The 24904-nt window shown below is 33.4% G+C and overlaps 1 protein-coding gene across 5 annotated transcripts in view; it reads right to left on the bottom strand.

Annotated features, from left to right (window-relative positions):
• GULP1 (GULP PTB domain containing engulfment adaptor 1) overlaps positions 1 to 24904 on the bottom strand; it is a 269468-nt gene that overhangs the window by 111439 nt on the left and 133125 nt on the right. For all 5 annotated transcript variants that reach the window (XM_020288299.2, XM_020288298.2, XM_012779464.3 and 2 more), the window contains one exon: positions 2110 to 2184. In XM_020288299.2, the coding sequence (XP_020143888.2) occupies positions 2110 to 2137 (28 nt within the window). In that variant the 5' untranslated portion in view covers positions 2138 to 2184. The remainder of the gene's footprint in view (positions 1 to 2109; positions 2185 to 24904) is intronic.

The raw sequence follows: 24904 nt of genomic DNA, 5'->3' as shown, positions 1-24904 counted from the left end.
CAATAATTTCCTGATAATGATATTTAATCATTAGACTTGAGAAATAAGAGAAGTCAAAAGAAATTTAAAGAAAATGAAGCAAATCAGGAAATAACAAGTGCTTCTGCTTTTTAATTCTTCAAATCATTCCAATTTTCCTCAGGGTGTACACCCACTGTGCTCAAAGGAGACAAATGTACAATTGCTGGTTACTCATATTACTAGCCAACCCTTGGGATTTCTCAATGAAAAGCCACTTTTATCCCTTTCAAATAAATAATAAATTAGAAATGTGAAGTTCCAACTTTCAAGCTATGGGAAACAGAATTTTAAATATATTCAAAAAAAAGAGAAGGTCTAGAAGTATTTTTAAAAAAATAAGTGCTATTAAATCACAAGTTGTGATGTCAGGTTTCTATTCCTTTATTAACATACTTCAATATATCATGAAATTATTTCTAGGCTCTGTTAGTAGAAAAAATAATCCAAAAATAGTATTTTACTTTTGGTATGTGTTTTGAGTTGGAAGAAAGCTATAGACTGCAATTGTCATTTTGCTTTCCTTTTATTCAGAAAAATAAGTAAAACAATAAGTTTCCAGCTTCTCAGGGTTGAAAAGTGCCTTAAAGGTCACATTATCTAAATCCCTACTGAATACATTAATCTTCTGTACCGCATCCAAGTGTTTGAACACCTCCTACTTCAGTGACAGAAAAGGTAGTAATCTGAGTAATTCCATTAAAGTTTTACATGACTTTGGTAGATTTTTTTTCCTACATTAAATCAATGACCTTATAATTTACACCTATTTGTCCTTTATTAAACTCACTCCCATGGCTAAATGGCAGCCCTTCAAATACTGAAAGACAGCTCTCATTACCATACCAAGGGTTCTCAGCCATGCTTCCTGTCACAGAGTTGAAAGTCCTGAAGTCATCCCAGCCTTTCCCATCTGGGCATGTCACAATGTGTCACTTAACCCTTTAACACTTTAAAGAGACAACACACTGTACCTGGCTGCATGGCATAGAACAGAACACTCTAGTCTGTGGTTCTTGACTGTTTATATCTATACATTATAAAATGAACTGGAGAGCCTTTGATAATCGCACTATTTATTTTATTCCTTAGCCATTTTTTTACCCACATAACATTTAAGGTGCAGCTTCCAAACAACAATAATATACAAATAATGGTAAAAAGTATTAGATTTTTCTGGACCCGTGTTTGGCAATTGGCAATATCTTATTAAGTTCATAGTATGGAATGACCCAATTGGCCATTTTCCTCATCTGTCTGTAATCCTATCATATCATTCATCTTTCTGCTTTCAATCATCTATTTGATTAGCATTAAGTATTCTCTCAGAATTCATTGATAACATGTTAAACAGGAGAGAGCCCAGGCCCTCCACTAGAGAACTTCTTCCAGAATGACAGAATATATTATTTGAATTTCACTGAACTAGACAAATTTTTCAAATTTTTTCTATCTTTCTTTGTGAGTATATCATGAAATAGTTTGCCAAATGCTATGTTTTCCTAGCCATTAGAAAATAACATCTAACTAGCTGTCTCTTTCAATCCTATATGCTGATAATTATAATATACTGCATTTATATTCATTCATTTTAATTTCCAACCTGAAAATTAATAATAAATTTATTTTGGTCTCACTGCTATCAATTCACCCATTACCAATCCTCACACAATATTAATAATACATGAAGCGTATGTGCACACATACACACATACTCATGAACCAATTTACATCATTGTAACTATATGGAAACCCAGGGAATTAAGTATTATATGGCTACATAAGGTAAAGTTAGCACTAAATTTCAGATCATTTTGTTTTTTTCAATTTCACAACATAGCATAACATTGCCAGAGAATACCACATATGTATTGTGAACACAGCATATTAAACAACTCCATTCTTTTGTTAGGATGGTAACTAAAGAAAGTGAATTAGCAATGTTTTGCAGATTTGTGTTGCTCTAATATAACTTTATTCTTAAGCCATGTGATTTGATAAACTGGAAAAAGCTGATTTCTTAACATCTCTGTTTTATCTTCATAACAATATTGGTTTGGCTTCCAAGTCCTTTAAAATGAGCACACTTACCTTTCTTCCTGCTAAAAGCACGGTTCATGATGAGGATCAGCCCAATAAATTTTCAGTTCAATCACACTTTATATCCTATAAAAATGGCAAATATTAAAACATAAATGTCTAATTCCACTTGAGGGTTGGAAAAAATTTAAAATAAATAAATACATAATAGGGAAAAAACATAAATGAAGGACTATTAATCAACCTCTTTTGTACTAGTGCATTTTTAATTACAAAGCCTTTTTAAATTTTTTAAAATATTTACAAACAATATTCTAAAATGCCCCCAAAGGACAATGATAAGAATAAACATAACTTTATTCTTAATATTATGAGTGGCACAAGCAGATAAGAACAACTTCTCCGGCCGGGCGCTGTGGCTCACGCCTGTAATCCTAGCTCTTGGGAGGCCGAGGCGGGCGGATTGCTCAAGGTCAGGAGTTCAAAACCAGCCTGAGCAAGAGCGAGACCCCGTCTCTACTATAAATAGAAAGAAATTAATTGGCCAACTGATATATATATAAAAAAAATTAGCCGGGCATGGTGGCGCATGCCTGTAGTCCCAGCTACCCGGGAGGCTGAGGCAGAAGGATCACTGGAGCCCAGGAGTTTGAGGTTGCTGTGAGCTAGGCTGACGCCACGGCACTCACTCTAGCCTGGGCAACAAAGCGAGACTCTGTCTCAAAAAAAAAAAAAAAAGAACAACTTCTCAACTGAAATTCCTCAAAGTTCCTTAATTTTGTCTTTTTCCTATTACACATCCATCATTAATTATATTTATCTGCAAATTGAAGGAGAAAACAGATCAATACTTTTTCCTGAGCTGGTTGGTAAGAAGTGTGGTCAAATTTGAGGTTCTCACTAACAGCAATGGTAGATAAACAGAAGTCTTTTGATTGTCTTTGAGGATAAAATCACTTTTATAAATTCACTTACATGTATAAACACTTATATACTTTTTATTCAACTGAGGCCCAAAGAGTTTTCATGATTATTACAAAATCACAAAGAAAGGTGATATACTAAGAGTAGTGGCTAACAACATGTGGTAACATCACTTATCACTTAGGTGAGGTAGAAAAGCCCTTGTCACAGTACCTATACCAAGACTAGGTGAGGTAGGAAGACACTTGCACAGTATCTGATGCATACTGAGTTCAGAAAATAATTAGCTACTGTCATTGTGTTAGCTATAGCATGGATCCAAATCTTGTGCTCTCATCTCTATGTGCATTATTTGCTCATCAAAAACATTCTCTTAATACCTGTTTTGTGGTTTATTCCACTGTGAGGGCTGCACATTGAAACCACCAGCTTTGTTAAAGGACTTTATGCTCTGTAAAGTGATTGTCCAATTGAGACATTGCAATTTTATTTATCTAATGTCTTCATGTAACAAAACGAAAGATTTCTAGAATATCACCTCAGAGACTCAGAGACAATTCACATTGAGGTCTCAGAAGGAAGTTAAGATTCTATATATATTCATGGGCATTGTATTATAATCTATATCTGGGATCCATGCAAAAGTTAGTCTTACTGATGAAGCTGGCAGCATTAACTTCTTTGTTGTTCTGACAACTAAACATTCTTGAATTAAGATAGCCTTTCACTTCTAATTTATCTTTTAGAAGAACTAGTGCTAAAGGTGCATTTCAAGGTAACTCAAAGAATTTCTTAGAATTAAAATATTGTGCTATTCTTTCAATAACTTGCATTTTCTCGCTTTTCAGGATAAATTCAACTACATTAAATAAAATTGTTTAATAATGTGCTTCTTTGATAATCCAGAGAACTGCTTCCATAGAAATCAAAGGAAACTCATGTGTTTTACGTAAGAGCCTGATTCTGTGTGCTTCTCTGACAAAAGAGTAATTGAACTCTGCGGAAAACCTATTCCCTTTCCACTACTGCCAGAGGTCTCAGTTGGTAGAAGATAAGAGAGACCAAGAGCTCTACATGATTCTGTAAATATATTCGCAGTTCCACTCTAAGATTCAGACTGAACACCACTTCATGATGAGAGACTGTTATGATAATTCTATCATGTCCCTTATTCCTGAGTGTGTCAGTCAACTTGAGAAATCCAGGGTCTCCAGGTGACTTTCATAATTCAGATACTAATCCTAATGTCTTGCATTCTGTAACCACATCTCTCCCCCCTCCCACTGTCTGAAAACATTTCACTGTGTCATCTGGCATTCACAGTAAATTATCATCCACATGTACTTGGTATTTTTCCTGAAGTTTCCCTCTACATGGTTGCTCTTAATGAAACCTCTTTGTTGCCTGAGAAAACTAGTTCTTCTGCAATCTTTAAAGAGGAAAATGTTTGTCATCTACGTTATACCATTAAACCAAAAGAAACAATTTGTCTTCTCTTGTCTTTCAAAACTCCCAATTTCTTTGAAGATTATGCCATTAGACTACATATATGCAAGAAAATACAATGCAACAAAGAATATGATATATTCTGTATCATTCCCAAAGTCATTTTAACCAGACCTAATATATGTGGCTAAGTACTGATCATATCCTGAAGCAATAAAGGAAAGTCAAAAACAACTGGCAGAAAAGTAACATTAATGCATTCAAATGTAAGATTCAACTTCTCTGGACAAATAACCAAATACTATGTAACCAAATACTATGAAGTTTATTAATCAGCAGATCAATTTCAGTATACCTTTTCACTTCCCAAATTTCATCACTAACAGGTAGACATTTTCAACAATAGAAGACTGTAATATATAAAAAAGTAGTCTAATCTATATGATTTATAAATTCATAAAATTAAATAATATTATAATTTTCAAATTAAGAACAATATAGCATAAACTCTTTGGAGGTATGTAAACAAAAGGAAAGAAAACCTTAGCATAGTTATACTAAGTTCATTTGGTCAAATATGGAGAGTATAGAACAACATGACTACACTATGACTCTAAAATACCAGAAGAACTTTTGCTTGCCCACAAAATGCATAAATATAAATGTAAATAAATATCAGATCAGCCATTCTTACTTAATCATAAATAAACTATAAATTCAATCTCCAAACCCCACTGTTAGTATATTTATTTGATCTGATGGACACTTTACAATTCTTTGTAAAAGACATCTTCCTATTCCATCAGTAGATAGTAGCTGCTTTATTCACTCCCCTGATGTGTATAATATAGTTCATGACACTAAGTTGGCATTTAACATACTGCTTTTTTATTTATAACAAGTTTTAGTGTACTTTTATAATTGAGAGAATAAGATAGTTATAAATTGAATATGTTAATAACTGATGAAATATAAGGTCTACATAAATTGACTTTATTTCCATTGATAGTGTAACATGAATCTTTCCTTTTGGATAAAGTTTTCATAAACATTCTTTCAATGGCTACATATACATGGATACATCATTTCCTCATTATTAAATAACTGTTACTTCTAAATTTTAGATAAAATATATAGAGATAGATAGAAAAATTATATAAAATTTTATTTTTTAAAAAAATAGCATCCCAGAGTAAAATTTAGTAGGTCTAAATTATTACTATTTTAGGTTTTCTACTTTTTAAAATTAAGTATGAAAAGGTTATAACCATTCACACAATGATCATTTAACCCTTTGCACTTGGATGTCAAGTGTGGATAATGTCGAGTGGATAATGAGAAAAAAGCAAGCGAGTGCAAAGGGTTAACTTCACACTCCCCAGGATTGAATACTGAAAAGTATGATGGTGGTAGTTGAGGGGGAGGGCTGGGGGCCAAAGGGGCTATATTTTTTAGTTCTTGTTTTATATAAAATTCTTTGGGATTAAAAGGGCTCTAAAACAGGATATGAGAATTTATACTGTTTTCCCCAATGCTATTAAAAACAAAAGAGCCACTATTATTCATGAATACGCCAAACCTCCTCAGAAATTTATGTTGCCATCTTTCTATATATTAAATACAGCAGACCTATTTAGACACTGCTGCTTTTGGCCAAGAGGAAGTAACAGAGGCTAGATTTATTTTAACACTGAAAATGCCTAAAAACAAGAGAAAATGTATGAAACAATAGATCCTAAGACAGTGGGTATCAGGCAACAAAGGATACTGATCTATAAGAGATGAGGGGGAAAATGAGATAATCTGTATAATTTCCCCAGTTTTCTGCCTCAAGAAAATTTCTATACTATGATCTACAGAAGTGGAAGCTAGTCAGAGCCCAACAATCTCCCAGAGTTGAGAAGACATAGCTGAGAGTGTAGTGAAACCAAGGTATCTAATGATCACAGTCCAGAGCACTGGAGAGGAGTGAGCTACATAGAGAGAACTAAAGATATTTGCAGAAGATCCTTCCTACAATTGAACTGAGTACTGATCGACTATCCAAGGCTGAAGAAAGAGCCACCCACAAAGTTTAGCAAGATTAGTGCCTGTAGCTCACAAAAGGGAGGAAAGCAAGGGAGGAAAATTTCATAATTCACAGGACATAAATTGGATTATCAAGAAGTATCTAAACTTATTATTGGGGAAAGATTAAAGTAGAATAAATGTTGCTTTGGTACCACCTAACAAAGCTTAAAACTAAGACCCAAAAGAATCAAACTGTTTCTAAGAAATTTCACTGTATCTCAACACTATGCTCAAGAATATTTTAAAGAATATATACATATTCAGCACCTAATATGGAAAAATTCATGTCTGGAATCCAATAAAAAAGCACATCAGGCATGCAAAGAAGTAAAAAAATGAAGTCCACAATGAGGAGAAAAATCAATGAAAATTCCTGGTCCAGGAATGACAAAGAAATGCTAGGGAAAGACATTCCAGTATGTCTCATATGCTCAAGCAGTTAGGGGAGGGATTAAGTAGTTGTCAATTAGCAACACAGAAGATATAAAAAACACTAAATCAAACTTCTAGAAATGAAAACCACAGTTCATGAGAAAAAAGTACACCAGATGTGTTTGTAGCTGATAAGACATCACAGAAGAAAAGAAAAGAAAGAAAAGAGGATAATGGAAAGGAAGGAAAGAGGAGGGAAGAATCATTAAACCATGGGAAGAGTTTAAATGGTCATATAGTCCTTGAAGGAGAAGAGAGGATAGGAAAATTATTTGGAAAAATAAAGGCTGAGAATTTCCAAACTTGATGAAAAATATAGACTCAGAGATCCAAGAAGCTGGACAAACCCTAAATACAAGAAGCAAGCAGAAAACTACACAATGATTCATCATAATCAATTTGTTTAAATCCAGTGATAAAGGAAACCCTAAAAGATGAGACATTAAGCAAAAAGGAACGAAGATTAGGATGGTAGCAGTTTGCTTATCTGAAATAATGCAAACCCTTAAGAGAAAGGCAGAAGGGAAACATCTTTAAAATACTGAAAGTAGCAAAACTTAATGAAGAAGAAATAAATAATCTGATTAGATATGGGGAAGAGTAAGAGTAATTTTTAAGGTCCATTTTGAGTTTCTATATAAAACATTATTTTATAAATGTAATATATAAAAAATCTATATAATATATTAATATATAGTTTGTGTGTATATAAGATTTTAGTCCAATTTGATTTGCATTCCAAAGGAAATTATAAAATGTAGTCCCTTCTCTATTTAAAAGTGGCTTAAATTTTTAATTTGAATTATCAAACATGATAAATTATAAAGAACCATTATATATTTTTTTCTTTTATCTTTCTTAAGGATCTAGAGGCAAGATCCTATATCAAATATTTATGGTAAGTTGAAAATACCATGAAGCAACCTTATAAATTCATTTGATATCTACAGTAAGTCTGGATATATTCAAAACCATAAATGGAATATTTAAATATGATCAAGATAAAAATTCATATATCATAATTTATTCATAATTTATTGAAACATTATCACTCTAAGTTTAAAGCAAATTGAGAATAGTTTTAAATCTCTAAACAAAATTTTAAAAATACATCATAAATATTAAAGCAGATGTAATCAGATGAATTATGAATTATTTTTATCCCAAGTCTTCTATAAAACTCAGTAACTACATTGACAAAATACTGTAAGGCCACTTGGTTTTAATTTACTTTATAAATTTAACTTCTTATAGTTCAAATATTAAAAAGCTCTGCAGTCAACCAACATTTCTTTAAATAAAGAAATCAGCACATCAAGTTCTGAAATCTGACCAAAAGCAATCCACTAATATTATAGACTAGCTCAGAAGTTTAGAGTGGTTTTTTAATGAATGGCAATTTCCTGCTTTTCAACCTGCTGCTCAAGCTCTTATTTAAAAAAATTAAATCATATTATTATGACAAAAGAAACTAGATATAGTGTGAATATTAAAACCTGTAAAATAGTTGGCTCTAGATTTCGTTTTTACCCTTATGAAAATCTGAAATCAAATTTTCCTGGAACTCTTTCAAGGTTAAAATGAAAAAAAAAAAAAAACCCTTGAAAATTGATTAAAACATAGTTCCCATTAATATAAGTCACAAATCATTTTAAAATCTTATTGTTCACCAAGTGGTCAGAGATGACGCTAAAATAATGAAGTCTGATTATTAGGTTTAGTGCTATGTAGGAAGACAAACTAGGTGAAATTTAAAAAATAGTTGTTTCTTCTACAAATGCATAGCAGACAATTTTTTTTTTTAATTCTCAAACCTTTGCAGCCTTCCTTGAATATGTAATTCAGTGTAGTAATTATGAAAGGATGTCAGCCAATCTAATTTAGGTCCTGTATTAACTCCTCCAGTTTGTTAAACACTCTAAAGTAGTGGCTAACTACTTGGAACTTCATTTCTTGCAATGGTTTATGAAGCTTCCAAATACATACCAGGAGAATTCAGTTCACTTTTGACACTCTTCTTGATTAATTAGTGTCTCTTGTTCTCTGCTTAAATCTCCCAATTGTAAAACATGTTACAATAGTCTTCTCCATTGATTTTATGACTTTAAATTGCAAGGGCCTTTGCTTTTGTGGATCAATACTGAGTGTAGCTAAGAAAACTAACCAGTACACAAACAAAATTTTTGCACTCTCTTTTGTGGAGAAGAGAATATATATTTATAGGTTGTGAAGAAATGGCAACAGTAGAGTTTTCTGAAATTTCCTGATTTAGTATATGTATATGCTTATCATTATTTCCTCTTTTCAAAATATTTATATAAAATGACTCAGCACATTCATAAAAAATCATTTGCTCTTTCAATAGGTACATTTGGAGACCATATTACCTGAGCATTACACTAGGAGTGAGAGGATAAATGGAGTATGAAATGGCCCCTGCTTTTAAAAATCTTATCATCTTTGGAGGTAGGGAGAATGGGTGTGGCGCTCCGTGGATAGGGAAATAAGCCTTGCGAAGGAAGTGATACTATCCATGAACATGAGAGGATGACGCATGTGAGTAGTAATTTCCCAGATGAGCAAAAGCTAAAGGTGAGGGAGGAATGAATGTCTCAGGCAGAAGGGCGAAGCACGTGCTCTGCATGTGGATTACTTGCACAGGCCTCCTAGCCGTACTGCTACCATCCTTCAGGGAACCATCCACTGGTCCTCACTGAGGCTCTCACCTAGCCTATTCTGCAACACCCTTGTCTGGGGGCAAGGGAAGACCAAAGGAGATCTTAGGCACCTGATAATGTGGACAATTCTTCAGAATAACTTACCTGTGAGAAAACTTTCATACACAAGGTCAAGAAATACCAGGTCTGTGCAACAATATAAAAAAGGCATGCACTTACTCCAATGCCAAGAGTGAAGTCCAAATAAAGTCTATACTGTGTCACAAAGAAAGGTGAGCAACTACAGCTTATCCTTTATGATGCTATAGCTACACTTTAACACTTTCTTTCGTAAAGGATTTCGATGAGGTATATTCAAAAGACATTTCCACAGCTGTGAACCCTCATAATATTATGCAATAAACATCTGGGCAAATATTATGGCAATGTTGGGATATTACAAAATTGTGTACTGGGACTGAGTAAGGCAGAGATACTCCTTGTTCCCTAATATCAGCCTGAAGGTGACACTGCCACTCAGCAGCTCCAGGATGAGGATGTCCATGGGTCCTCTTTGGGTCCTTCAGATCAAAAGAGTGAAAGCTCCATGGAAGGAGGTGTACTGGAATTCTCAAACTGTCAGAGCAATCTCTTTCCCATGGGCATGGAGACTATCCCAGCCTACTTCCAAGCTGTCTAAAAGATTTTGAGCTAAATCTTGGCAGGCTTTTGGGAATCTGTTTCAATAATTAGATATTGAGGTTTTTTTTCATTACAACTCCATCTAATGATCAATTAACGTTTCTCTCCCTGAGTTTTCATCATTATCTTATGTCCTTAATGAGAAGACAATGTGCTTTCTCTAAAATAAGATAATGACACAGTAAATAAATATGCTAAGAAAAATATTCTTGAAGACACACAAAACCATTTGGTATATTTCAAAGCTCCATACATTGAAACAAACATCATTTATAAGAGGATGTATATAAATCTCTTATATGTAGACCTAAAAGTAACCTAGCTTTATTTCATTTGGAACCTGAGACTTCGAGGCTCTTTGCAGAAGACTCAGTCAATTTTTTATCAAAGCTATTTTATCATACCAGTATACTCTCTTTCCTTTTTATTTTGATTGTACACTGTGTCTTTTCAGAAAAAAGGCATTTTGGTTATCTCACCAAACACTTCGAAATCCACATCCTAACTATGAGTGAGAATTTGTGGGATCCAGTCACTGAGGTAATATTATCTTTGGCAAAATTGCCTGAATTCCTTAAAAACTAGAATAAAACAGCTTGACTGCACAATTAATGCTATTAGGGTCCAAGACTCAAGACTTTATGGATTTTAAGATGAGAATATATAAAATACATATTGTTTTAAGATTCAGTTGATCTCTACAGACAGAGAAATAATATAAAATATTTTATTTCAGTTTCAAATTTTCTGCATTTTATTAGGGTATTTCATTTGAAAAGATTTTCTCATTTAAATCTCTTGCCTTAATGTCAGCTGTTTATAGATTGGCATTTTGTACAGTAAGCACAGTTTTTTATCCCTACATTAAATTCTGACAATAATTATAAATGTGTGTAGTCTTCCCATTTTAATCATTTGTAGACTTTGGTTTTAAGAGAATTTTGTTTGAGAGAGAAAGATGGGAGATTATTTCTTTTACCAGCTTTTCAAGTACCCCTTAGAACAAACTTGTCATATTTTTTTATTTAATGTCCAGACCACCTCACAATGATGTTAGAGCCTTAACTGGGAGGAAATTGTGCAGTAGGGAAAAGAAAATCTAATCCGCCTAAACAGAGTCTTCAAATATTTACACTGAAAAGTCATGTTTTTACCATTAGAGACAGTGTTGGATATTACCACTATCTTTGCCCACACACAGTACTCCTGGGCCATAGTTAATAATGTTTTCTGCTCCTGTCACTACAATCATGCAGTTTCTATTTTTAATTTTAGTGGGACTACAGGAATCTTAAGTTTTTTAGCTTTCTTCCTTTGGGCTTCCCACCAGTCTTTTATGTATAGCTGCCAAACATTTCTTCAGAAATCTCTTTGTCTTCACCTTTCTGACAATGTTAAACTTTATCCTAGCCCTGTGATTCTGGAAAAAAGCAAAAGTTAAAGAAATTCCTCTACCACTTTGTGTTCTAGAGACAGTGTACTGCAAAGAATCCTTCCCCTTTTGACTTAGATGAGATTCAGGATACTGCCTATGACAAGGCCACACACAGACCTCCAAATCCCATTCTTTGCTTCATAAATGATCAGCTAAACCATATGTGCTCACTGACAAATATGGACAAAATGCCTGCTACCTTGACTTGACCACACTTTAGCTGAATTTCTCTCCTTCCCTCAGGCCCCTGAACTTTGGACCCAACCTCAGCTCTAGCAGCCTCAACCTTTCCTTCATGGCCTTCTTAATAACAGGCTGACCCTGACAGACAGGAAAACATTCTATAATCTATTGTCCCTCATCCCACCACCCTCACTCATCCTACTTTCCTACATCCAATTCTTTCTAGCCTTGTTTGTTTCTCCCCATGAAAGAAAATCCCTTTTCTGCTTAACCTTTGAGACACTGCTGACCTAATGGTTGGCAGATTCTCCCTATTACACTGCTCTCCTCCCTTTATTATAATAATTCTTTCAAATAAAGACTCTTCTTACCTAAGTTCATATTTATTTTTTATTTGACAACCACTTTGATCATATTTAGAAAGATTTCTGGAAACTAACCCCAACCTATTTCACTGCACTAATGTGCAAATTTTCCTTTCAAAATATCCACTCAAATGGAGCTAGCCCTCTCTTTCTTTTGCACTGATTAGTGCTTCCATTTCAGCAGCACCACCACTCCCTCAAATGAATTGCAAAAGCATGTCCTAGAAGAGTAAACAAATCTGGGATTTTTATAATCTTGTTATCATTGCATTCCTAGCATCTTAGTACATATCTATAGTAACTATCTGTTGAATTACAAATCAAATGAACAAATCTAGTTCTCTGAAACAATATATACTTTACTGATAGACATATCTTAGCCATCCAAATCTGGTAAAAATGTATTAAAATTTTTAAAAAGCTTTATCATTTTCAGAATAAGAAAATTCTCAAAGGTTATTTAGTAATCTGAGTAACAAAACTATACTCTTACATTATTATACATATTGCACAGGCTTATGATGAACTATACAAATAAAGACAACGCATATTTTCATCAAAGAAAATATCATAAACAAGCCAATAATAATAATAAAAATGACCATTCTGACATAAATATTTCTTCTACTGAACAAAAAAATCTGTTAAAACAATATATATGTTGAAGAAATATAAGTTAATTAACAAATTGATAAAGTCATCCACATTTTCAGATAAAAGTTTCACTGAGGTCAAGCAAATGCTATGATTGTACAGATACCAAAAATGAAGGAAAAATTGACTCCAATAAGGAAATAGGGCAATAAATTCTTTATTTAGGTTAAACTTTTCATAGAAACAAAATCCTAAAAATAGAAGGAAATTATGATAGTACCCAAATCAATCCATCACTTAATCAGACATTTCTTTTATAGCATCTATGACAGACAGCCTCTGATACATTTATAAACGAGTACTAGGCCACCTGCGACAGACTGATAGTTGGATTGACTTAATCATTCATTTATTCATATCTTCAAAGTATTTATTTATTACCTTATATACATCAATATACCTGAAGGACAAGGGGAAAGATATTTGTAAATGAGAAAATAATGACACTAATGAGGGAATCAAATGGAAAGTATTAGTTGGAAAATATAATGGCTGAAATTTTTTAAAGCAACAATAAAAGAATTAAATTGCTGAATGGCTGTACAGCTCACAGATGAATTACTGAGTTCAAAGACTAAATGGAGAAATTCTGCTATGTGACTACAAAAAAATCATAAAGAGACATGTCAAAGAAATGCTAACATATATGAAAGACAGAAATACAATTACCAAAATCTAGATACCGACCATACTATATGGATAGAAAAATAAAAACAGAAGGGAGGATATAGTTGAAAAATTATGGAGAGAATTTTTGCAGAATCAAAAAAAAAGGTTATGAAAAATCAAACTGAAAGATTATGAAATCTCAAACTGAAAGTTTCAGACCTAAGCATGTTATAGTAAAATTAAGAATATTAAAGACAAACAGAAAATACACAACACTTTTAGGCAGAAAGAGAACATCGGCAAATAGCAGTAAGAACCTTTAACTCCTTTGTCTGTTTTAACCCCAGGTCTTTCCAATCCCTGAGAATTAGCATCATCATCATCATCTTCACTCCATCTCTTGAAAATCATTAGAGTTAGAGATTTCTCTTTTAAAATTTTCCACAAACTTCTTGAAATTTTGGTTGTTTGTTCTACTATGTCATGTGCTTAGACCCTCTGCAATCTTGATTGATTTATATTTCTAAGGGAAAGATGATCAGTCTAATTGATAGATGGATATTGAGGTTAACAGAAAGAAAACTCAAGGACAACTGCTACATTTTTTCTTTCTAACTGACTGAACCATGTGGCCATTTATTAAGAAAGGGACACTTGGGGAAAGCAAAGTTTGAAAGGTATTATTTAAGATTTCTGTTTTGAATATCTTAGTTTTGAGATACATTCTAGACATATAAGAAGAGATACTGAGCAAGTGGTTGGATACAGAAGTCATGGTCTGCTAGGTAGGGTAGGAATAGAGATATAATTTCCAAAGTACCTAGTTTACAAAGGATGACATCAATTAAGTGGTTGTAAATAGATAAATGACAATTGAGTCTAATTGCATACTAAATGTTATCAATTAGGCAGAATAAGAAGAACAAGCTAGGAATGGATAAGAAACAGGTATTGAAGTCAAATAGAAAAATCAAGGAAGTGTGCTCTTTTGGTATCCAAATGAAGTATGTTTTTACTAAGAGAAAAAAATGATTAAATGCTATTGAGAGCTCACACATTTTGTTTGTCATATTAACATATTTACACACAAGAAGATTTTCTTGACAGTTCTTCTGACAGGGAAGTACAGGTAAGAGGTAAAAGGGAAAGATATATTTTCATGTTCCTAATCTTAATGTGGATTTCAACACAAAAAAGAATCAGTAATAAAGTTACTGATTCCCTTTACATGTTGGTACCATGAGTTTTAAGTTTTGGACTTCCCCATCTTTTCACCAGTAAGTCCTCTGGCCCAGTTTGAACTAGACCCCTCTGACTCTGATCTACCAGATGGTGTAAGCAGGTCTGGCCTGGGGAGCCAAAGGTGAAGCGGGAGGGGAGGAAGGCCAAGGGCATCTTAGGCTCTATACCTATAACTAGCAAACCTCACATCTCTAACCTAGAATATCTTGAAATCTTGACCTAATCTCTTCTCATGCTTTTGGTCCTCCTTCCACCTAGTGGAGTGACTTCCTTTCCCCTGACCCTGGTACTATACACAAAATGAAGTGATTATCAGGCTAAGTAAGGGTGATCTTTTCATTTGAGCAAGTTATTACGAGAAAAAGAGAATAATCTAAAATTACATATAGGTCTTTGCTTTCTATATCTTAGAATATGTCCATAACTGTTATTATTTAGCCTTTACTCAATGAAAAACAAAAGGAACACTCAGAACCTCCAAATACTCTGAGATTTGTGAAGAATAGTTATGTCATTGCTTAATTCTGGCTTTGTCTTCAAAGCCTTAAAGATAGAGGTAGAGAGTCACAGCTACCAACCTGTGTAGATGCCAAGTCCTATTTTGGGGCAGATATAATGAGTTACTATAACAACATTCATGGAAACATTTCCACAAAGGCCTAAAGGTGGCAAAAAAAACTGTAATAATATATAATGTAGGATACAATATTTTATAGAACAATAATAATGCTAACATTTATACGCATTTTCACTTCTAAATATGTCAATATTCATGAATTTCCCCATTTTATCAGTGTTTTCTGTATGTCTACTCACACACAAAATTAAAAGAATTGTCAATCAATATTTTATGAATTGGGTGGTTTTAACACATAAATAGGTATTTGTTCTAGATATAAATAAATGAAAAACAAAAGTAATTCTATCTTGAAAAGAAAAGTAACTATGCCTTTTTATAGATATTGTCATTCAACTTGACCATTTTATAGATAACTATCCAAAAAGATGTATCTGACATTTCTGTTGTGTTATTTACTACTTAATGTTGTAAGTCTAATATTGTTGAAAATGTATTTACTGCTTTTGGAATATACCATATCATTATATGAGTATTAAAATTCTGCCTATAAAAACAAAATTAAAACCCAATAATGACAGTATGGATCACTTTGGACTAGTCATCCTCAAGTTGGTGAGATCACATGTCACAATAGCATCAGTGGGGGAACAGGGCAGAGGAACCAGCAATGCTGCTTTGAAAATCATGTAAACAGTATATTTATGTGTTCATAATAGAAAATACTGGAATGACGCTGTAAAATCTTGATTGGTGAGAATTTCAGAAGATAAAATGAGAAAACAATCTTAAATGATATGAGTTTGAAAATTTCATAGATATATAGGGGAAAAAACACAGTCTACTTATAATTCTTGGCATCTAACAAGGAGACTTCAGCTATATGATCTGAGCCCATCTCTTTACTTTGCATTTTGATATCATAAAACTGCTATCAGGCAGAATCCTTGTAGGCCTGCTCTGCTTTGTGTCAGTGACCAGGTGAAAAACCTCCTCCTTCTGTGATTCATCTGTAGAAACATGCAATATCCTCTGGATCCAGTGCTTTCTTTCCTTTCATTATTCTTAACACATAATAGACAAGTCACAAAAACAGAATCTTCAAATGTAGTGATAACCACACAGAGAAGAAACAAGTCTGTCTGCAAATAACAAGGTTGGTTGGCTCCTAGCTTTCCTTGATTTAGAAAGCTAAGTATACATAGTAGAACATATTAAATACTGTAGTTTGTATGCTTAATTTTACTGATCCAAAATTATAAAAATACTCAAATAATTATAAAAAAATTCATACTAATTTTTCACATCTTTACTTTAAAAGCTTATTTGTTTCATTAGAGAACATTTCATTTTAAACATATTTCATATCATAAAATGAGGTCCATGTTTGCTTTTAAATTAAAATATAATGGTATATGTATACCATGGAGTACTATTCCGCTTTAAGAAACAATGGTGATATAGCACCTCTAATATTTTCCTAGATAGAGCTGGAACCCATTCTACTAAGTGATGTATCTCAAGAATGGAAAAACAAGCACCACATGTACTCATCAGCAAATTGGTATTAATGGATCAACACTTAAGTGGACATATAGAAATAACATTTATCAGGTGTTGGGCAGGTGGGAGGGGGGGCATGGGCAATATATGTAACCTTAACATTTGTACCCCCATAATATGCTGAAATATATATATATATATATATATATATATATATATATATAATTCTCTATATAGTAATGACAGATAAATTTCTATTATACATAGAAACCAAGTGCTTCAATGTATTTTACTTGTATTAATAAAACTGAAAATCTATTCTTCTTTTTCTCCTAGTATATCCAAACAGGGATATCAAAGAGAAAGAATAAAGTACAAAAAGGGAGAAATAAATTTCCCAGTGACCTTCTTTACAAAGTACAGGACAAAGCACACTTTAAAAACATTGTATTTTCAATTATGATATTAATATTGGAAATAATAACACAAGAAGCCTAAATTAAAATAAGGACTTTTTAAATAATGAAAATATTAGTAAAGTGCAAACACATTTTAAGTGCTGGAAACTACTCACTTAACTCATCTAATAGAATCACAATCAGATAATCATTACTTAATGATGATACACTGTATGCACTATTACAAAGATGTCTTCGTAGAGGTAAAATCAAAATTTTCTTTTAAAAAGAAACAAATCTGGAGTTTTCTCATGTTTCCAATGCTTTGCCTTTCTTTTCTTTTAACATTCTCTTCTCATAATGCAAACCTTATGTGACAACATGCAGCCCAGGCTCATTCCTTTAACATTACACAAATGTGCTCACTCAGCACTCCAATAAAAGTAACTGAATATTTGCGAGTGTCTTTGATCATTTCTCTGTCAATGTTGATCAGGTAAAGTAAAACAACAATATGTCTTTCTTCTGGGATATATCTATCATGTGTTTTAGATCATAAATTGTGCAAAAAAATAAGCAGTAGAAAATTCGCTTTTAAAAATAACTCAAATTTAGAAATCCTCAGTCAAAATACAATGTTAATATTAATAATTTAGATATCAATGGTGCTTTGTTTTAAGCTAAAAAGAGTCAATAAATTTTGGAGTTTAAATGGGAACACATACTCATTTACTAATTAATTTGCTAATAGGTAAAGGTAAAACTTCTTACTTGCCTGGCAAAAGTCAGGAACTGAGAGGGGGAAACGTTGTTGCTGAAGCTTAATGATTTTCAGCTGTGAGACAGATGGTGCCTGAATTGAAAACCTCATTGAATAGTAAAGTTGAGGCTCCTGAAACATGGAGTAATCCTACCCTTGCTTCTGTTGGTCCCCTGTTTTGGACTCTGGCAATTCCTTTTGAAAGTTTATTAAGTCCAAATGCAGTTACTAAACAGAAAACATCTTGGGCTTACAAAAGAAACTTCATGTTCTAATAGTCTTCTATTTCTTTTATATTAAGTAAAATATTCTAAATAAAGGCATTAAAGAAAGCAGTAATAATTTATCTTGGCCCACTGGATGCATTCATTTTAGCATTCAAGGAAAAACATAATAATCGCACATACATAGATGCATATAAATAAAGTGTGTATATATGATGATTATAAAAACACTACTTTTTTTAATACTAAACACTTTCAAACTTGTACTTTCAGCTAGTTTCCTACATTCTAGGTCATTATTATTCCCCTAATTCAGAATATTTACAAAGAATTGTTCAAAAAGAATAGTTATCCTATTCTAATATAATTTAACTGATTATATACATGTAATACTTAAATATCATTTATTTTAAACCATTAAGCAATTACATATTTAAATATTAAGATAAAAGTAGTAATTAGACAACAAATGTAATTTATGAAATAAAGTCCCTACTTTTTCTTTTGGAAACAGAACTATTTATAATGTTCTGAAAGTCCTAAATAACCTGGTATAGGACCAGAAATACGATGCAAGATCACTAAAATATCTTAATGGTGTTTGTGATGATAAAGTTATACACCATTTTGGTAATTTTTCATTTCATGTATATTATTAACATTATTTTGGATAATCATCAATTTATACATTATAATATATAAATCATAGATATGCATAATTAGTTAGAATTAGAATGAATTAGCTGAAATCAAAATGTATATTATCAGAATAGACAAAGGAAAGGAAAGAAAAAAGGAGAAAGAAAAAATCAGAGACAAGAACATATTTCTAAATATCTGAATGAATAAAAAAAGAATGAACTCTAAAAGACCATTTGAACTACTGTTAAACCCTACCTCCTTTAAAGTTCAAGCAAAACCAATTTCTCACTGAATTTGCCAATAATGTGGCAATAATTCATTTTGGCCATAATCTCATGCAATCCTTCCAGTGCATTATTCCCAGGCATGATTCCAAAACTCTGAATCCTAGAGTAGCAATGGGAATTGCTTTGCAATCCTTTCCATTAGCAGAGATGTGTTCTCATTTGGAAAATCTATAGCAGAAACACCTGTTTTAATTTTCTAGCTTTATCATCCTGCAGCTTACCCTTTACTCCACATACCAAACCATGGATGCAATGATACCTCAGAACGCTCATGTCCTCTGTATTCTGATACTGTTATATACTGAGTTCCATAATGCTATGACTAGAAGTATATTTACTACCTAATTAGTATTCATTCTACACAATTTCTTTAGTGAGTAAAATAAATAGATGCATTGGAATTCTGGGCCAAAGCTTCAAATCATAGAGACTCAACTGGGGACAGAAAGGGAAAGGAATACAAAGGAAAGTTATGAAAGAAAAAATAGTAAATCAGAATCTATTGAAACACATTTCTAACCCCTGAGGTTAGCTTTACTACTCGACAAGATTAATGAAAGTAGAATTACTATAGGAATGACATAGTTTTACAAGATAAATATTCTGATTCTCTGCAAGGCTATAAAATGGGTTGCAGGGAGACAAACACTGGATTTAAGAATTTTGCATTCAGGTTTAGCAAACATCTACTGCATGCCTACTCTATGCCAGGCTCTGCATATCTAGGTGCTTTCGCCTATCTTCTCATTTAATACGGTTGTTCTCGGAAGCATGTGATATTACCTTTGTTTTATAGATGAAGATACAGAGATCCATGTAAGTTATAAATACTCCCAAGATTGCACAGCAGGTAAAATGCAGTCTAACTCTAGGACTTCTAATGGCTCATTCAGGACACTTTAGCATTATGTTACAAATATACAAATTTAATTCTCATCATGTATTTTTCCAAGGAAGATAATTTCATTCAGTAAAATATTTCTTTTGCTGTTTTTTTTTTTCCCAGTGGTGTGAGGAAATAGTTTTTTGAGTAGTGTGGTAGAACTAAAGTTAGGATTGCAAAGAAAATATGTGTCCTGAAAAAAGAAAAAGAAAAAGGGAAAAAAGAAAGAAAAAAAAAAAAAAGAAAAAATATGTGTCCTGATTGATTGTAATAGTGTAGTACAAAGAATTATATAAATATTTCCTAAAACTAATTATAATTAACAATGCTACTTTTATACTTACTCTCCTTTATCTACCTAAACTTTCTATTACACATTTTGGGATGCTTCTAATTTGTTCTTTTACCACAAGTGATCAAACATTCCATAAATTTCAGTGTCTCGGAATCCAAACCCTATCTTTGAGTTTACTACTTTTGTCTAGACGTGACACAGACTGTGTTTTGATGTTCCAAATTACGTCTTCCACCCAGGTGTCTGATTATTGCTTTGACCAGAATGACTTCTATGTTCCTATAGAAGCATCAATTACTCATACTTTTTTATGCTTTATCCTGAAAGAAATTGATTTAAACTTTTTCTCCCAAAGGATTTCTTGTGATCAGCAATAGGAGAGCAAGAAGGTCACGTATTCTATGAGTATAGAATAAAGCAAACCAAAGATTAAAAGAATAGCTAAAATTCCTTGTTTCAATCTCATTTGCAGGGAGCTCTGAAAAGTTGACATACCATGTATTTGGCATCTAGTGTGTGTCCAGCAATGAACCTGGCAATGAAAAAGCATCTCATTTACCTCTCAAAATAATACTTTTGAGAGTGGTAGCAATTCAACAGCTGTATCTGGACTAATGTAGCAAGATGAGGCAAGGCCAAATTTAAGTGTAAACAAGTGGTGGAGTCAGAATTTTACTATAAGTTGTTATGACTCTAATTGATATGCTGGAACCCCCCACTATACCAGGCTGACTACGTCTTAGATTCATTATGATAAAGCAAAAATCTAAAGCCTTCTAAAATATCACTTTTTACAATCAAAGTGATCAAAGCAATTTTTATTCCCAAATCTTTCAAATGTCTAGCAAGAAATAACAATATATGATTAAGTAAAACCATGCATCATTCCTATAAGTTCAAGACCTATAAGACTTTCATTGTATACAAGTTAATATTTAATGCTTTAAAATTTTGGCTGATAAACATGTCAGAGAATGAGTGAATCTAGTGGACATAATAAGCCCTAGCACTGAAGCAATGCAGCCCAGAAAAGTCAACTGTGGCAGAGATGGACAGACCAGTAACCTAAACCAGTCAGAATATCAGAATCCAAACAGAAAAACCCAGTGAGCAAAGTTGGACACAGAGTCTAGGAAGATAAAAGTTGCTGTGCTCTATGGACAATTTTATGTTGCCATCTAAAAGTAGCCAAACTTGGATTCAGGTTCTCTTTCTTAGGATTCTTTGGGGATGGAAGTAACAGACTGAAAGTGGTTTGCATAACAGGTTCTTATTATCTCATATAACAAGAAATTGGAAAGGAAATGGTTCCTGGGTTAGTGTTTGCAATTCTTCTTCTGTCTCATCCTCAGCATGATGATTTCCGTCTTCAGGTTATTGCATCACAGTCACAAGTTGGCTGTCCTTACTCACCTAATCACATACAAACTCAGCTAGAAAAATATTTCATTTTATTCTACAGGGAAAAAAAAATCTAGAAGCTCCCAAGCAGAAATGGGCCTCATAACTACATGATACCTGCCTCTAAAAATAGGAAAATGAATATGGGTCATTTTAACTTTTCTAATAGATGGTGGGCTCACTGACAGAGAAAGGTAGGAGAATGACTGAGGACTGGGCAGTGAGTAGTGTCCACTGCATGTAAATCTGTGATCATAAACAAGTTTACAGACCTTAAATGATCAGTTTCTGCAATAGAGGCTGAAGTTAAATCTTGAAATGTTCATTTTTGCATTACTGCTTTTCCTCAATCATCTATAAAATGTATCAGGAGATTAGGAAACTTGTTTCAACTCCTGGGATTAATAATAATTTAGAATGGAAAAGAAAAACAGAAAAATAGAACATGAATCAGATGAAAATATACTTTTCATTGCCAAACAATACTGTCCTAAATATCCTGAGAATTAGGAACTTTTACTAAAAACTAGTTGGGAGTACTAATACATGCTTGTCTGCTATCATGACAGACCTGCAGATGAGTCTATGAGGAATGACAGGAAGTTAAAAGAGGCTTAAGAGATTAGTTGAGGCCTCAAACATGCCTTTTCCATTGATAATACTCTGCATTTCAAACATATTAATATGAAACTTATTTTTAACAAGGCTAATGATTGCTAGAGCACTTGTACATAATCATTTTTATAGCAGACAGACATAGTCCTTGCTTTAGCCACTCTTACACAAGCCTCTCCAGTCCCCTCCCTTTTTCCTGTCTCTCACTCTCCCAATGAAACACATGCTCTCTGGACCTTTCTTGTCTGCTTTCAGTGTTTTGTTCTTTATTCCCTTTGAACATTTCTTTTTTTTTATTTTTAATTTTCATTGATTGAGGGACCTGGGTGATTTAGAAGACAAGGTTAGCAGGCTGAGGAAGAAACTTGGACTTGAGATAAGGCTGAGTGGCATCAGCTTCAAGGTTTATGCATTAATAACACAGCAAGATATGTCATAGGGTCTGCAGTCCATAAACTAAGAAGAGGAGGAGACTAGAAGTTCTGTCTCTGCATGAAGTGGGAACCTTTACTCTCCCGGCCTTTAGCAATTAGAAAGTTATATTTTATTACAGATTTGGCAAAAAAAAAAAAAAAAAAAAAAATGAGGGTATCAACATTACTAAACTAGCAGGTGACAATAAGTTCCAGTTTGCTTTGAAATTCCTTCATATGCTTGCAATTCTATTATTCAAAATTCATGATTTATTATATAAGATTCTTTAAAGAAATATTTTGTAAGATCATGTCAGTGTTAGGTAGGAAGGTATAGAATATTTATAGTAGAACCTGTCTATATCTAGCAGGCAATGTGGAGAGGATCTGCTGTCCTGGAATGCATAATACCAGAATTTCAATAAAACTGTATTGGTTTCTTATAATTTACTGAGCGTGCCATTTTCCAGTACACCAGCCCGGTTATGTGCTAGTGACTGGAATGTATATGGCTGGCATATTCACAATTTATTAGGAGACAATGTGGTCGTGGATAACTGCCATGTGGCTGTGAGAGAAAGGAATGATCCCGAAGATTAGAGAAGCCAGAAATCACTCTTGAATGGCTTGTGGAAGAGCCAGCTTTCCAATTAAGTTTAAGATTAAAAAAAAAATACTTTGAAAGATTCTGATATCAGATATTGATCAAGGAAAATGTGTTTTGCCAATATTAATCTGGCAGCAGAGAATAGGATAGTTTTATTTTTACATTGAGAGATAAAATTGTATGTATTTGTCTTGTACAACATGATGTTTTGAAGTATGTATACATTGTGGGATAACTAAATCTAGCTAATTAACATACACATTACTTCACATAGCTATCATTTTTGTGGTGAGAACACTTTACATCCATTCTCTTTCATTTTTCAAGAAAATAATATGTTAACTACAGTCATCATGTTGTTCAATAGACCTCTTGAACTTATTCTTCCTAACTGAAATTTTGTATTCTTGTGTTAGATAATGAGGAATTCTGGGTCTCCTAGAGATGAAAGTAGGTGCCCTGCCTTGGTGCTGCCTAAAGCAATTGCCCCACCTAAGAATAAGGATAGGGGTGGGCCCGCCCTGGCCTGCCCCCCAACCCCACCCCATGGCAGTGCCCCACCTTAATCCTGTCCCAAGTGACTGCATACCTGGGGGAGGAGTGAATACCCTACCAATCTACCAGTCAGAACTTAGCGTGCCAACTGCAGAAGAATGCAGAGGACTCTAGCCCATGGGCCAAGTGGCATAGGTTACAATGGGGTCCAGAAGGTGACTTAGGACCACCTAAGGCTAATTAGCATGTCATTAGTTGAAATCTATGTTGCATTTCACCCCCTAACCCCGCCAGTGGGCTTTCAGAGAGGCTCATGGGAGATCTTCATGTGCGGTAAGACTCAGGTCATATAACTCCCAACTGTCCATCAAAGTGGTTCCATGATGATGACTGAACCACAGGGAGGTCCCCATCCGGATACTATAAAACAAGACCCAGACCATAACCAAGGTCTCCTTTGCTACGACAAGGGGTATGGTTGTCATCTGTGGTATATGTATCTTGCTCTACAAACCTGTATCTTGCTCTTTCTCTATAATTCTATCTTGCTCCCCCTTAATAACGTTCACCTTGTCTTGTCTTATTTTGGTGTGTCCGGTAATTCTTCAGCCAAGAGCACAACAAGAACCAGGAACACAGAACGAGATTGCCAAACCCAACACCTGAAGAACAGTATAGTTTGAATAAGAAAAGTTTACAAAGCAGAAAGATCAGCTAACAGTGTACTGCAATGGCTGGACTAGAGGTGATAAAGGCATATGAGTATTATTAATAATACAACTACAAATAAAAGAAGGATGCTAGAAATTGGTCACAGGCACTAGGATATAGAAACAGGATGCCATGATGAATTTTAAAATATCTCTCTAGAAGTATCTTTTTGGAATAGAAAAATAACATGTGCAATTGACTTTCCCTTTCTGAGGTAAAGGAAGTGTTATTAGAATTATTACTTTTAATTGATATATTTTAAATTACATTCTAAACTATCATTAGAATTAGAAATTCATATATTTTTGAGTTGAAG

The sequence above is a fragment of the Microcebus murinus genome, chromosome 8 (assembly GCF_040939455.1).
Source record: "Microcebus murinus isolate Inina chromosome 8, M.murinus_Inina_mat1.0, whole genome shotgun sequence".
Classification (NCBI taxonomy): Eukaryota; Metazoa; Chordata; class Mammalia; order Primates; family Cheirogaleidae; genus Microcebus; species Microcebus murinus.
Note: the sequence above shows the minus strand (reverse complement) of the source record. Positions and strands in the feature narration are given on the sequence as shown.